This window comes from Cherax quadricarinatus, chromosome 53 (assembly GCF_038502225.1).
Source record: "Cherax quadricarinatus isolate ZL_2023a chromosome 53, ASM3850222v1, whole genome shotgun sequence".
NCBI lineage: Eukaryota > Metazoa > Arthropoda > Malacostraca > Decapoda > Parastacidae > Cherax > Cherax quadricarinatus.
Window position 1 is genome coordinate 22,015,821 of NC_091344.1, and position 16,695 is coordinate 22,032,515.

The 16,695-nt window shown below is 39.9% G+C and overlaps 1 protein-coding gene across 2 annotated transcripts in view; it reads right to left on the bottom strand.

Annotated features, from left to right (window-relative positions):
* The window catches only part of Sin1 (SAPK-interacting protein 1), a 32,717-nt gene extending 16,843 nt beyond the window's left edge, over window positions 1–15,874 (bottom strand). The window contains exons 1-6 of one of the 2 annotated variants that reach the window (XM_053781525.2): window positions 15,702–15,874; window positions 12,904–13,035; window positions 11,336–11,464; window positions 6,430–6,593; window positions 5,651–5,826; window positions 3,997–4,167 (exon numbers count right to left, since the gene is read on the bottom strand). In XM_053781525.2, the coding sequence (XP_053637500.1) occupies window positions 3,997–4,167; window positions 5,651–5,826; window positions 6,430–6,593; window positions 11,336–11,464; window positions 12,904–13,035; window positions 15,702–15,774 (845 nt within the window). In that variant the 5' untranslated portion in view covers window positions 15,775–15,874. Of the gene's footprint in view, window positions 1–3,996; window positions 4,168–5,650; window positions 5,827–6,429; window positions 6,597–11,335; window positions 11,465–12,903; window positions 13,036–15,701 lie in introns of both variants that reach the window. The other variant, XM_053781524.2, reaches the window with a different exon arrangement.
* Between the last annotated feature and the right edge of the window lie 821 nt (window positions 15,875–16,695).

The following is a 16,695-nucleotide window of genomic DNA, read 5'->3' on the forward strand; positions in this document are numbered from 1 at the left end:
GTGTGTGTCTGTGTGTGTGTGTCTGTGTGTGTGTGTCTGTGTGTGTCTGTGTGTGTGTGTCTGTGTGTGTGTGTCTGTGTGTGTGTGTCTGTGTGTGTGTGTGTCTGTGTGTGTGTGTCTGTGTGTGTGTGTGTCTGTGTGTGTGTGTGTCTGTGTGTGTGTGTGTCTGTGTGTGTGTGTATCTGTGTGTGTGTGTGTGTGTCTGTGTGTGTGTGTATCTGTGTGTGTGTGTGTGTGTCTGTGTGTGTGTATCTGTGTGTGTGTGTGTGTCTGTGTGTGTGTGTCTGTGTGTGTGTGTCTGTGTGTGTGTGTCTGTGTGTGTGTGTCTGTGTGTGTGTCTGTGTGTGTGTCTGTGTGTGTGTGTGTGTGTGTGTGTGTGTGTGTGTGTGTGTGTGTGTGTGTGTGTCTGTGTCTGTGTGTGTGTCTGTGTGTCTTTCTGTCTGCCTGCCTGCCTGCCTTCCTGTGTGTCTGCCTGCCTGCCTGTGTGTCTGCCTGCCTGTGTGTCTGTCTGCCTGTGTGTCTGTCTGCCTGCCTGCCTGTGTGTGTGTCTGCCTGCCTGCCTGCTTGCCTGTGTCTGTCTGCCTGCCTGTGTGTCTGCCTGCCTGCCTGCCTGTGTGTCTGCCTGCCTGCCTGCCTGTGTGTCTGTGTCTGTCTGTCGGCCTGTGTGTCTGTCTGCCTGCCTGTGTGTGTCGGTGTTTCTGTCTGCCTGTGTGTGTCGGTGTTTCTGTCTGCCTGTGTGTGTCGGTGTTTCTGTCTGCCTGTGTGTGTCGGTGTTTCTGTCTGCCTGTGTGTGTCGGTGTTTCTGTCTGCCTGTGTGTGTCGGTGTTTCTGTCTGCCTGTGTGTGTCGCGGTGTTTCTGTCTGCCTGTGAGTCTCGGTCTTTTTGTCTGCCTATGTGTCTCTCAGTCTTAGAGAGCAGCTCATAAACCAACAGGTATTACACACGATGCAGTAGTCACGTCTGATTCCTGATGAAGTGAAAATGCGTATTACTTGCCACTGAGTTGCCAGTCATGCTTATTATGTCTTATATCTACAAGCACTTTGCCTTGAATTTTTGGGTTATCCTAGGTAATTTACACCATGTATAATAACGTTATCCATGGAGGCAAAGAAGGGAATGTAGGAAAATATAGTGATACAGTCCCCATCCTTTTATCTGAAATTTTGAAATTTGAAAAGTTCCGAAAACCGAAGTTTTTTTCGTGGAGGTGTATAAATGGAAAACAGGAATTAACCCTTAAACTGTCCAAACGTATATCTACGTCCATGTGCGGGGGGGCCTCCAAACGTCGATCTACGTTTCTTTTACATGCTTTCAAATGGGGAAAATCAAGGTCGGAGCGCTACGCACGTGAACGTAGATCTATGTTTGTCCAGTTGAAGGGTTAATAAAGGGGATGTAAGTAGCTCCTTCCTTGGTTGAATGAACATGTTAGGTTGGATAAACACATGAGTGAGAGGGGTTGGATTTCAGTGGGACTTGCACATGAGTAACTAGAATTATCAAAGCTTATTGCTTGGGTCGCATTGAAAATTGGGTTGGGCAAATATTCTGTTAGTGGGATGGATTGTGAAGGACCTGCCTAGTATGGGCCAACAGGCCTGCTGCAGTGTTCCTCCTTTCTTATGTTCTTATTGCTTAGACAGAAACCTATGTTAACAAGACAGATGACACTTGAAGTCTTTAAAAATGCCGTCAATCAATCGTCTTAAGAATCATATTCCTGGTCTAGTTTTCCCATTATTTCATTTATTAATATATTACTCTATAAATAAACCGTGGTAGTATTTGTAGTCTTTATTTATCCCAGTTAGTGTGAGTATTCATATGTTTTTGCTGAAGTGTTAATGTTTGATTATAGGGTGCTGCTGTAGACCCCCACCATTCTGAAATTCAAAAAATTCTGAATTTTGAAACACTGCTGGCCCCAAGGGTTTCAAAGAAAGGGATGGGGACTGTACCGACACTCTTATATGGGTGTGAAGCTTGGGTTGCAAATGCTGCAGCAAGGAGGCGGCTGGAGGCAGTGGAGATATCCTGTCTAAGGGCAATGTGTGGTGTAAATACCATTATGCAGGGTATTCGGAGTGTAGAAATTAGGAGGAGGTGTGGAGTACTAAAAGTATTAGTCAGAGGGCTGAAGTGGGGTTGTTGAGGTGGTTTGGCCATTTAGAGAATGGATCAAAGTAGAATGACTTGGAGAACGTATAAATCTGTAGGGGCAGGAAGGTGGGGTAGGGGTCGTCCTCGAAAAGGTTGGAGGGAGGGGGGTAAAGGAGGTTTTGTGGGCGAGGGGCTTGGACTTCCAGTAAGCATGTATGAGTATGTTAGATAGGAGTGAATGGAGACGAATAGTTTTTGGGACCTGTGAGCTGTTGGAGTGTGAGTAGGGTCATGTTTTGTGAAGGGATTCAGAGAAACCGGAGAGCTGGACTCGAGTCCTGGAAATGGGAAGTACAATGCCTGCATTATAAAGGAGGGGTTTGGGATATTGGCAGTTTGGAGGGACTTCTGAACTGTTGTATCAAAGTGCCTCTGCAAAGACAGTGATTACGTATGAGTAAGGTGAAAGTGTTGAATAATGATGAAAGTATTTTCTTTTTGGAGATTTTTTCTTTTTGGGTCACCCTGCCTCAGTGGGAGATGACCGGTGTGTTAAATAACTGTACTTATGTGTACATGTGAAAGAGAGAGAGAGATAGACAGAGATACAGAGATATATAGACAGAGAGAGAGAGACATATACAGATATATAAACAAACAGATACAGACAGACACAGAGCCAGTGGTATAAAAAATCAAAGGATGTTGCACAAATGTTACACATGGGTTATTATCAAGGTTTTTGATAATTCCTCGACCACTTGTGGCCACATCCATCACTTTCCATTTGAAAGAGGACTGTTAATACATTACATCAGTGAATCCCTGGTGTATGCCATGCTATTTGCTCTAGCTGGTGCTCAATTGAACTGGTGCTCCCACAAGGTACTAAGTGATCCTAGATTTTTTTAATACTACACACACCGAGTGTTAAGACCCATTCTATACTGACCAGGCATTTCAGGCCAATCATGCCAAATTTGGAGGCAGGAAAAATAAAACATAGATCTACGTTTGGAGCACTAGCGGTACAAACATAGTCTATGTTTGGACAGTTTAAGGGTTAATATTCACCCTTGATCCGCACATCCTCTTCCCTAATCTGATATATCATATTACAGTACTGTAGTATGTACGGTAGTCACACAAAACTCAACATGATTACATTGTTGAACAATCTGTATACTTTTTTTTTTTTTTTCAACAAGTCGGCCGTCTCCCACTGAGGCAGGGTGACCCAAAAAGAAAGAAAATCCCCAAAAAGAAAATACTTTCATCATCATTCAACACTTTCACCTCACTCACAGAGGTGCAGAGGTGCTCAGAACACAACAGTTTAGAAGCATATACGTATAAAGATACACAACATATCTGTATACACAAACATTAAATAGAAGTGCTCCTTGCTTTATGATGGTTCGACACGATATTTTGATTTTGCGATGGTGCAATAGTGATGCACATTCAGTATTATTATAATCATGGGGGAGTGCTAAACCTGTAGGCATTATACAGTGCCTGCAGGAGGGGGGAAGGGGATGGAAGGTATTCAGGCTCAATTCAGGGAACTGAAGCACAGATCCAATTCCCTAGATCAAGAGCCCTTCACCAGCATCAAGGAACCTCCCTTGAGGGGGCACATTCAATAATCAAACTTATTTTCTGTGTTTAACCAAATTTTCAGCTCATTATGTCTACTAAATGCCCAAATGTTTCTCCTGCTTCTGGTGTTTAGTCTGGTATTTAGTTACAGTAATTATGTATTTGTTTATTTACTTATTCAGTGGCAGTAATTGTTTATCATATATTTGACTTATGATGGGTTCTTCAGAAAGTAACCCCATTGTAAGACAAGGAGCACCTGTATAACCAAAGATAATTTCAACGTACAAAGTGACTACAATATCCTGTGATGGTCCACGGACATCCTTCTTCTCGACTAGAGCTAGTACATTGAACCCAAACTTTTCAATAACATCCCGGTTACGTAAAGCCTGGAAGTCCCAATCAACCTGGCCATCTTCCTCTGCAATGTGTAGGGCATATCGTTCGACACCACCCCTGTAATATTACATGTATAAGCATACCATTGAAAGAACATCAATGATTACTTAAAATAAATATATACTAGTAGAAGTCTTCATGGAAGCAAATTCTTTATTCTGTTTTAGCAATATATGTGAAGCTATCCTCTCAACCTTATCGATATACAGTATGCATATCATTACTATTCCAGGTGAATGTAATTTTGAGACGACCAAAATAGCCGAATTGCAATTTCGTGCTTAATTAAATAAAGATGTTCTTTTCCGAAGTCGATATAAATTTCACATTATTGTTAAGATCTAGCATTCCCCTGCATTTCACTACAAGACTAAATACAAGTACCATCCGACTTACGACCCAACATGGTTTTGATTAACCGGTCATACGTCAAAATGGATGCAAGCCAAACCTTAGAAAATTGCCAACATACTGGGTAGAGCATAATGTCAAACCTTTGCTTCTTGCCTTCTTGTCACAAGCTTTAGTGCAAGATTCAGATTTCCTCTTAGGGGCCATGGTGAAATTTACTGTCCAGGTACATATATACAGTACAGTACAGTTAATACAGTATGATGCTGCTGATAGGGCAGGGTAACTCAAAGCAATGGGAGAACTCTGAGATGGTACACTGCTGTGAGTAGTGGTCAACTGTCGTATGGCGATATGCATAGGCCCGCCCAACCCTGCTGCCAGATTTACGGTCATAAGTATGAGTGGTCGAATGTCGAGCAGGTCGTAAGTCAGATGGTATTTGTATACACTGTTATACAAGGTTGTTTAGCGACTCTGTAATACGTGAGGTGTTGTGTGGCAGAAAAGATAAGCATTAAATTCAAACCATAGAGAAAAGAACAGGCATGGGGAGACCACAGGTATGAAGCTCAAGTTACCACACTTCATTACAGGACTCTGGGCCTAACTTGCAGATGCATAAGACAATACCTACACATTCCCACAGGTGAAACATTAAGGAATCACTTTGTTTACTAATGCAGATTTTGGCTGTGGTACTGCTTCTTTTTTGCCATGCAACACCTCATATACAGGCATACTTCGTTAATACAGGGACCTGCTTTAGAGCGCTTCACTCATATGGCGCTTTCAATTATATTTATGTTTATTATTTTCGGCGTATCCATTGCTCTTAGGATGGTTTTCGGCAATTTTCAAAAAACAAAACTTTTGCATCTCTTTTTTTTTTAGGTCTAATGTTACTGCGCACTTAATAAATGATAGTACTAACATGTTTTTAGGCCTTCATATGCACAGGCAAGTGAAAAAAAAGCGGAGATTCACTTTTGGATGGCGGTCTGGAACCTACCTGTTGTATTAGTGAGGTATGCCTGTACTTATTTTCATTGTTTTAGCCTAAATGTAAATTTTAAGTTTTGCTTAAAATTTACCAAATACTCTTCAAATGCCACTTTGTTGGGCTGTCAAAATATTTAAGAAAAAACTGAGAATTAAAACCATTGTTCTTTTGTATGGCTTCCTTTACCTCAGAGGTGGTTGTCTATTTTCTTTGGTATACAGCCAGCAAATGAGGCCAATGAGATCAATTACCCGTGCTTGATGGCAATTAACAACAGACACAACCATAGGGTAACTGGGTACAGGATTGTCCCCAAGCAGCAAAAAAATCCTGATGCGACGGGCCTGAACGTTTGTGTGAGTCTGCAAAGTAATGAACATTATAATTAATTATATTATCTATAAAATAATAAAGCTTTTATATTTGGTATTTTGATTTAATTGGCAATTAAACAAAATGATGAACATTATAATTTAATGTATGTATTTTTATTTATAGAGTAAGATTTTTTTTTTATAGTTTATACATTTTACTTTAATCGTCAATTCTCCCCCCCCCAAAAAAAAAAAAAAAAAAATCAATGATGGGGAAAAAAAAAAAATTCTTTCCTTGTTTGGTTTTTTATTAGTAATTACAGCATTTCAGTTACGTTTTTACAACACCCTTGATTATGATGGAAGAAGTCTAACCTACTTCACGATGGGAATTTTATTTTATATGGTAACATCCTACCTAAGTTTCAATGTATGCACTCAAGTTCCCACATGCAAATTTCAATCCAGATAGTTAGTTCCCCTTGAATCCCAGCAAACCTATTATCATACGCACAATGTGACAACACCTCAAATCTTAAAGAACTTTAACTTTCCAGTGTTTATAACACACAAACACATCTTTTAATATAATACTTATATGAATTTTCTTAAAATTAAAGTTAATCAACATAAACAAGAATAGCAACTAACCGTGCCATCAAACTTTGCATATTCAATGAATGGGTTATTAAGACCATCAGGATATTGTTGCACAAGACGGGAGAGGAGAGAGACTGGTGTTGGCCGAGGGGAAGAGCTGAGGGCACTGTCAGGAGTTATCACAGCTTTACGGGAGAACAGCTCATTCAGCTCAGCTTCTGGGAATGAATTGAAAAACACACTAAAATGAAAAATAAATTGAAATAAAACATATAATATACGTACAGTATTTTTCTACACACAGTAGACCCCCGAATTACGATGTCCTCAACCTACGTTAAAACTGACTTACGATGCTTGTCAGCATAAAAATTTGACCCTGACATATGATGAAAAACTCAACTTACATCATTTGTACCACGGTCAGCTGCTGCTGCTGCACCAAGGTCAACTGTACTACTCGAAGATGTGGACTGTTATTAGTGTGGCTTATCGAGAATACCGAGAAACAATTAACCCCACAGGGTTAGCCACCCAGGATAACCCAAGAAAGTCAGTGTGTCACTGAGGACTGTAACTAATTTCCATTGGGGTCTTTAATCTTGTCCCCCAGGACGCGACCCACATCAGTCGACTAACATCCTGGTGAACAGGAAAAAATGCCTGGAACTAGTGCCTGTATTGGTGAATTTAAGGCCAGCAAAGGTTGGTTTGAGAGATTTAAGAATCATAGTGGCATACACAGTGTGATAAGACCTGTTCTGGAAGAAAATGCCAAACAGGACCTACATTACTCAGGAGGAAAAGGCACTCCCAGGACACAGTGTCTCATCACTACATCTTCAATAAAGTTAAGTGTCATTTACTTTTCATTTAGTACACTAGTACATGCACAATATATATTGTGCATATATCCTTCTTTTTGTGTATAGGAAAATGTATATTTCATGTGGTAAATTTTTTTTTTCATACTTTTCAGTGTCTTGAACGGATTAATTTGATTTCCATTATTTCTTATGAGGAAAATTAATTCGACTTGCGATAATCTTGTCTTACGATGTGCTCCCAGGAACGGATTAATATCGTAAGTCAGGGGTCCACTGTACTGTATATTGTATACATACCTCTGAGATACAAAACACAAGCAAAGTATCCAATTACCGAACACAAATTTCAAAATCCTAGACAGCAACCACCCAGGGAGATACATGTACTACCATTCTGCTAAGTGAGCGTAAGGCGTAATTGTTTACATGATGGCATGACTGCTGGTGTCTTTTTTCTGTCTCTTAAACTTGCAAGATTTCAGGTATGTCTTTCTACTTCTACTTAGGTCACACTACACATGCATGTACATGTACAAGCATACATATACACAACCCCCTCTGGGTTTTCGTCTATTTTCTTACTAGTTCTTGTTCTTGTTTATTTCCTCTCGTCTCCATGGGAAAGTGGAACAGAATTCTTCCGTAAGCCATGAGTGTTGTAAGAGGTGACTAAAATGCCGGAAGTGGGGGGCTAGTAACCCCTTCTCCTATATCTATTACTAAAGTTAAAAAGAGAAACTTTCGTTTTTCTTTTTGGGGGCACCTTGCCTCGGTTAGATAAAGCCAGTTTGATGAAAGAAGAAATTTTGAAATAGTACAGCCTCTCCTCAGTTAGCGACATACTCGTTTACCGATGACTCAGACATAAAACGGGCTCTCTGACTAGTATGCATACCTAAATAATGTATATTAGAGCTGATTTCCTCTATTCTGTTTATTACAATATGTACAGTACACTACTGCATAAACATTTAAAAATATACTAAAAATGTTATAAATGGTGCAAAGGTGACATTAAAACAATATCAAAGATGGTTGATACAAACCCAGCGATGAATTTGTTCACCGACATGGTCTTAGGAACGGAACTCCGTCGTTAAGTGAGGAGAGGCTGTATACCAGTTTCAATACAGGGTCCAGAATAAACAATGCAGGCATTCTTCTAACTAAAACAACATTTCCTCTGTTAATCAAATATGTTCCCAGGCCTCTTATGTTACACCTGATTTCCATTTCGATTTTTTATTCACACAGAACTTTTTTTTTTTTTTTCAACAAGTCGGCCGTCTCCCACTGAGGCAGGGTGACCCAAAAAGAAAGAAAATCCCCAAAAAGAAAATACAGTGGACCCCCGGTTAACGATATTTTTTCACTCCAGAAGTATGTTCAGGTGCCAGTACTGACCGAATTTGTTCCCATAAGAAATACTGTGAAGTAGATTAGTCCATTTCAGACCCCCAAACATACACATACAAACGCACTTACTTAAATACACTTACATAATTGGTCGCATTCGGAGGTAATCGTTATGCGGGGGGTCCACTGTACTTTCATCATCATTCAACACTTTCACCTCACCCACACACAATCACTGCTTTTGCAGAGGTGCCCAGAATACAACAGTTTAGAAGTATATACGCATAAAAGTACACATTATATCCCTCCAAACTGCCAATATCTCAAACCCCTCCTTAAGAGTGCAGGCATTGTACTTCCCATTTCCAGGACTCAAGTCCGGTTATATAAAATGACCGGTTTCCCTGAATCCCTTCACTAAATATTACCCTGTTCACACTCCAACAGCTCGTCAGGTCCCAAATACCATTTGTCTCCATTCACTCCTATCTAACACGCTCACGCACGCTTGCTGGAAGTCCAAACCCCTCGCCCATAACACCTCCTTTACCCCCTCCCTCCAACCTTTTCGAGGACGACCCCTACCCTGCCTTCCTTCCCTTACAGATTTATATGCTCTCCATGTCATTCTACTTTGATCCATTCTCTCTAAATGACCAAACCACCTCAACACAGAACTTATTCACACAAAAATAGAAGATTTACTGTTATACATTATTGTAATAATTGTATAAATAATGTCAGCGAATTTGTAAATGCATACTAGACCGATTAATAGTTGGATGTGTATTGGACACGCGACGTGATTTGTTTACTCTGGAATATCAGCAAAAATTTAATATTTCCGCTACTTTGAAATCAATTTTAAGCTACTTCCCGACCTGAAACCAATCAAAATCATCTCTACTCCATTCTATGAAATGATACCAAAAAACTGAGAATAAAACCATAAAAACCACAAGAAAATACACCACAAATTCACTATTTTAACCCTTTGAGGGTTGACAGGCCCTCTCCGAGACTTGTTCTCAAGGTCGGCAAATTTAAAAAAAAAAATTATTTTTTCTTCTTTTGAAAAGATAGAGAATCTTTTCCCGATCATAATGACACCAAAAGTATGCAATTTGATGGAAAACTTACGGAATTATGCTCTCGCGAAGTTAGCAGTCTTGACGATGCTTACGCACTGGCGATTTTGCCCACTTTGAGCCCTATTTTCGGCCAATTCCAGTGTACTAGTCAACAAAAATCATAACTATTTCTCTAGAACTCCATTTTTTCTATTGAATGAGTACAAGAAACCACCTATTTACTGATTTCAACTATCCAATACAGTGGTCAGAATTTAGTAATTTTGCCATTATTATTATTATAATCAAAAAGAAGCGCTAAGCCACAAGGGCTAAGTAATTTTGCCAATTTCACACAAATGTCAAAAGATGCCAATTTCCAAATAGGGTCCAGAATAAACAAGAAAGACATTCCTGGCACTAAAATAACATTTCCTCTGTTCGTTAGTCACATCCCCAGGCCCCTCTTATATTTCTTTGGCTTTCCACTTTCAATTTTTATTCTTACAAAAAAAAAAAATAGAAGATTTACTGTTGTGCAGACTGCTGCATTAGTGTAGAAATGGTATAAATACCAGCGCACTTGTGAAAGAATATTAGACTCACCAGTTGACGGGTATTGGATGCCTGGCATGATTTGTCTACTTTTGAACTTTGGTAAAAATCAAACATTTCTGCTATTTTGAGCTCAATTTCAAGGTATTTTTCATTGTAAAACCAGTCAAAATCATCTCAATTTCTGTAATATGTCTTCCATTCTATAAAATGAGACCAAGAAAACTAGAATACAACAATAAATACCATACAAAAATACAGTGCAAAGTTGCTGTTTTATTCCAAAAACAGTCAGTTTTTTTTTTCTCATTATGCACTGTGTGCTGCAGGATTTTTTTTATACCGCACACACTGACCACATAGACCCATTCTTTCATATGTATGCCTACCAGCTTTCTCCCACTAGATTTGAGGGCGCTAGAATCTAAGCGTACTAGTACGTCAAAAACCCTGGGTCGTAAGCCGTACTTGTACGGCCGAAACCCTCAAAGGGTTACACCAAAAACCTGGTCCCAGTTTTTTCCCCATCATGCAATGATGGGGCAGGACTTTTTTTACATGGTGCATGCTCACCACACAGACCCATTCACTCATACCTAGGCCAAAAATTTACCCCTCACAGCTTGTGCGTGTTAGCTGAGCTCACGACGTAGTTCTATGGCAATGCTGAGTTCAAAACTGTAGAACTACAGCAGTGACCCTCAAGGGGTTAAAAACCTGGACTGGTGTGGGTCGCATCCTGGGAACAAAATTAACCTAATTTGCCTAAAATGCTCTGCATAAAAAGGGGCTTTCTATTTAGTAATGTCACTGATGTCAGCTAAACCTGTATACCTTGTGCGTACGCATCCCGGACGAACTACTATTCACGAGTCAACCTATGAAAAGCGAGTCCATGTTTATACGAAAATACCCCTATGATTGGCGAAATTTACGATTGCCGAGAACTATGAAAAGCGAGGGACCACTGTACTTATAAAGATTAAAAAATAAACAGTACCGAGCTGACACTGATTTCAAATAATCCTTCTTGCTGTAAGTGTATTTATAAGAGTAACTTTATTCAGAGCCAAAATCAAAGTAATCATAAATACATTACCACCAATTAAGATAAAATTATCATCTTTTAAAAGACTTGAAAGTATGTACCATCAATAGGAGCTGGATTATGTCTCCAAATAACTCTTTTGACTTTAGAAGCATTCTTCTTTTCTTTCTGCATTATCTCTAACCTCTGGGCAGTGTAAGACCTCTGTCGATGGCCCACAAAATCCATATCTGAAAACACAAACAAATATTGGAATCAACTTGCTAGAATAAAACATACACAAAGTTTGTAATGGACTAATAAGGAGTGTCTGTTAAATCAGAATAACATTAAAAAATAGCACTAAAGTATTCTACTGCATACCTAATATAATACTATATACACAATTTAGATATACTGCAATAAACATTGAAAATTAAGTAAAAATTACAATTTACCCTGTGATTTACATGTCTATCATAATGAACCCAATTAATCTTAAACATGTGCTGATAAGCTATGCAATAAACTCTATGATTTAGTATACAATATGTCATTACATGGTGAGCAATCTCTCTCTCAATGCTGGAAAGGATATGAAAGTCAACAAAAGCCTTGATACATACCAGTACATTATATGAGGCTGGGTAAGTCACTTTTGTCAGTGGAAAGTACCCGGGGCTCACAGAAAAAAAAAATGTAGAGAAAAATTAGACCTAATCTTAAATATGTTTCACCTTCATGAGGTCTTATCAAAAACTTGATAAAACCTCTTGTATGTGAAACATTGTACAGTATTCATTAAAGGTCTATTTTTGCCAAGTATGTTCTTTTCCAGCGTTTGTTGGCACACTGCTGATACCGTTTCATAAGCGCAGCAATTTGCAAAATCAAGTAATGCCCATCAGTATGATACATTATAAATAATTATCCATCCATCAGTTGACAGATGTGAAGGTTGGACTCCTTTTATATAAACCAACCTTAAAGTTACACTTATATCCAACTCTTGACACTGATGATACAACACAAAGAGCTACTTAACATATAAAGCTACCTATTCAAAAAGAATTCATAAAAATAAATATAAAACACCTAGGTAGTAGGTTGGTAGACAGCAACCACCCAGGGAGGTACTACCGTCCTGCCAAGTGAGTGTAAAACGGAAGCCTGTAATTGTTTTACATGATGGTAGGATTGTTGGTGTCCTTTTTTCTGTCTCATAAACATGCAAGATTTCAGGTACATTTTGCTACTTCTACTTACACTTAGGTCACACTACACATACATGTACAAGCATATATATACTTACATACCCCTCTGGGTTTTCTTCTATTTTCTTTCTAGTTCTTGTTCTTGTTTATTTCCTCTTATCTCCATGGGGAAGTGGAACAGAATTCTTCCTCCGTAAGCCAAGTGTGTCGTAAGAGGCGACTAAAATGCCGGGAGCAAGGGGCTAGTAACCCCTTCTCCTGTATATATTACTAAATGTAAAAGGAGAAACTTTCGTTTTTCCTTTTGGGCCACCCCGCCTCGGTGGGATATGGCCGGTGTGTTGAAAGAAAAAATATAAAACATTCATTACATAGACGGTCGTAAATTTTAACATTTATTATTATTATTACTACTGTACAAAAATAAAATGCCAAATCTGAGTGAGTCGTCCATCACAAGTGGTGGAGCTACAAACCTGAGGCTATGTCAAGAGAGTGAGGTGGTGGCTCTTCCTGGTTATATGGTGGAGAGTCAGTGTCAGCAAGGCATGGAAACTCCACCACTGGTGCTGCTGCTGGCTCCACCTGCACCACCACTTCACATACTCCTGCAAAACAGACAGGTAAGTGCATTCAGGTTGTTACACATTTACAACTAACTTACACAGTAATGTACATAAATTATCTAAGATAATCCCCCCCAAAAAATCAAACAGTAAGTCATTTCCATCGAGGTCCTTGACCCCTAAAAAAAACATAACTTGACAAAAATCAAGAAATGTGATACAGTATGGAAATAAGATTGACATGAGTTATTAGTACATTATTACAAAACTTTAAAATTATTAATGTTATTAGTCTATTTCACATCCTTCAGCTGTGAGCAAAAGGTACTACCACTTGAGTCGAGCCCCACAAAATAAGCTTTATTTGGGAAAGTTATAGCTAAGATATTTTTACAAACAGTAGTATAAATTTTTACAATGTTTGTAAAGGCCTGTAAATACTGTAAGCACACATCAGTGATAAATTATATAGCTATAATCTAGGATAGCCCAATAAATTTGCAAATGGCTTATTTACATTGGGTGATAAGATTTGTTCAGATTTTTAACCTGGGGAAGGGTTAGCCACATAGTATAACCCAAGAAAGTCAGTGCACCCCACTGAGGTCGTTCAATCTTGTCCCCCAGGATGCAACTCACACCAGTCAACTAACACCCAGGTACCTATTTACTGCTAGGTGAACAGGGACAGCAGGGGTAAGGAAACATGCCCAACGGAACACATCAAAGGTATATCAAAGGTAAAGGTAACGTTTTCAGCCATGGCAGGGACTGAACTACGGACACTCAGTGTGAGGCAAGAACATTGCTCTGCAACTGGTCAAAAACGCAGATCATAGTGGAGAAATGGCACCCTGATATTGCTCTGGTGAGCCACATCAATCAATTCCTTCAGTGATAAATGGTTGGACACTTTAGGAAGATTATGAAGGGTGGGCAGACACAGACCATATCACAGACCACATTGGACAGAGTCCTTTTAAAACAAAACAAAAAACAAAAAACGAATGCACCTTCCAGTTCTGAGTCCCCACAATCCTCCAGTGTTAGTGCAGACAGAAACGAGACCACATTACTTCAGAGGTGGAGTTACAGGATGTTTTTATGGAAGGTGACTCTCCCTCCAAACAGCAGCCTCCTTCCTCTGCAACTTCCACCTGTGCCAGTCAACTCAAGTCAATAAAGGTAAAGTTCTAGTTTCTCAGTTCATTTATTTTATTAACAGGCATTATATTAATTACACAAGTGTTTTTATAGCATAAAAAATGGTTACATTATATTGTGGACTGTTTTTGGGGGTAACTTTTTGTGACCCAGAACCAATTACATTTACATGTACTTCAATGGGAAATACTGATTCGGACATTTGATTCTTCGCAGTTCAAGCACCACCTAGGAACCAATAAAGTTCAAACACCGGGGTTCCAGTGTATATTAAAATTTTATTTGTTGGTATAAGTTGTCTTTTTAATAAAATTACATGGGTCTAGATCTTGGTGTCAGGGTACTGTGGTTAATAAGACAGAGACTGACAGGTTTTCTTATATTCTTGGGAAAGCACTAAATGCATATACATGCCTGACAAATCTAAGATTGGTCTTTCAAGAATCTCAAAAGGTATTTCTGGGCACTTTTATACAACATATGCCAGGCTCCTCTAGGGGTACACGGAACCAGTATAGAATGTATACTTAAGGAAGCATGCAAAGAAACTGGATAACGTGTAGAAGTATGCAACAAGGCTTATTCCTGAGTCATGGGGCATGAACTATGAGAAGCTAATGGAACTGAATACATCATTGGAGGATAGAAGAACCAAGGGAGATATGATAACAAAATACTCAGGAACTTGACAGGGTAGACAGGAACAAGTTGCCTGAGAAGTGAGAAATGAGAACCTGAGGACACAGCTGCAAGTTAAAGACACAGACAAGCCACAGGGATGTCAAGTAGTATTTCTTCAGTCTCAGGGTGGTTAAGAAAGGGGAATGAGCTTGGTGAAGAAGTGGTGGAGGCAAGCTCCATACAGGTATGATAAGACCCATGAAGCAAGAAGGGCATGAATCAGGCAAGCCAAGCAGCAAGTTGAGAGGCAGGGCCAGGAGCTGAGTTATAACCCCTGGAGCCACTCCTCCACCACCTGTAGGAATGGGATGTAACAAGGTTAGTAAGTATATAAGTTTATTCAGGTACAGGTACACATAAATAGTTACATAAATTAGATAAGGGAAGGGTAATTCCAATTCCCTGGACCAAAGGCCTTTCACTAGCATCAAAGAAACCCTTTTTCCCTTGAGGGGTGACTTGAGAGGGTGCCCCTGAGGGCAAAGACCATGGTCACCAAGCATGACCACACCTCACCACAGGTCACCAAGCATGACCACCTCACCACAGGTCACACCAGTGGTCACCAAGCATGACCACCTCACCACAGGTCACACCAGTGGTCACCAAGCATGACCACCTCACCACAGGTCACACCAGTGGTCACCAAGCATGACCACCTCACCACAGGTCACACCAGTGGTCACCAAGCATGACCACCTCACCACAGGTCACACCAGTGGTCACCAAGCATGACCACCTCACCACAGGTCACACCAGTGGTCACCAAGCATGACCACCTCACCACAGGTCACACCAGTGGTCACCAAGCATAACCACCTCACCACCACTCACACGGGGCCACACCAGCAAGCCTCACCAACCTGTGTCATCGCTGGTCACATAAGAGTTCTGTATATGAGAGACAATCCATTGTCTGTCGTCATAAGTTGCCATTTCTGAGCTATGAGAGAGTGTGAGGGAGGGACGGTCATGCGGCCGCCGCCGCCACAACACACGCCATCATTGTTAACTTTTACTCTGGACAGTCTGCACTTCACTACCTCCACTCAATACACTCATCTACACTCACAATGTCTTTCTACATATCTTTTCCTTCTTTCTAAGATTAAATCTATTAATTACAGCTATATTTTTGTTTAATCAAGGCACTCAGTTTTAAAATATAGTTCAATTTGCATGTGTTGTGTGCTGTTATTAAATTATCCAAAGTAAAAAAAGAACATAAGACGATCACCTGTTATTCAGTATTTTGAAAAGTTATATATGATTATTTTGGCCAATCTATAATAACTAAGTACAAGTGTGTGTATGCCCCTCGTACTACATTTCTATATCTCCCTCTTAAGTATCAGTATCTTTGCCTCTGAAGATTTCAAAGTGTGACTACCAGTTGGTGTTGCCCGAGACGAGCTCTAATTCTTGGACCAGTCTATTGAATAATAATAATAATAATAATAATTTGTATTTGAACATTATACATAGTTGTGCAAGGGATTATATGTGCAAGGAATTACGTGGGTGTACATGCCAAAAGCCCCTTGTATACAGAGTATTCTGGGCTAAAGCTCCCGCTTCACACACGGAGGGCCCGGGTTCGATTCCCGGCGTGTGGAAACATTTCGACACGTTTCCTTACATCTGTTGTCCTGTTCACCTAGCAGCAAATAGGTACCTGGGTGTTAGTCGACTGGTGTGGGTCGCATCCTGGGGGACAAGATTAAGGACCCCAATGGAAATAAGTTAGACAGTCCTCGATGACGCACTGACTTTCTTGGGTGGCTAACCCTCCGGGGTTAAAAATCCGAACGAAATCTTATCTTATCTTATCTTATCTTAACTAAGCATTGATATATT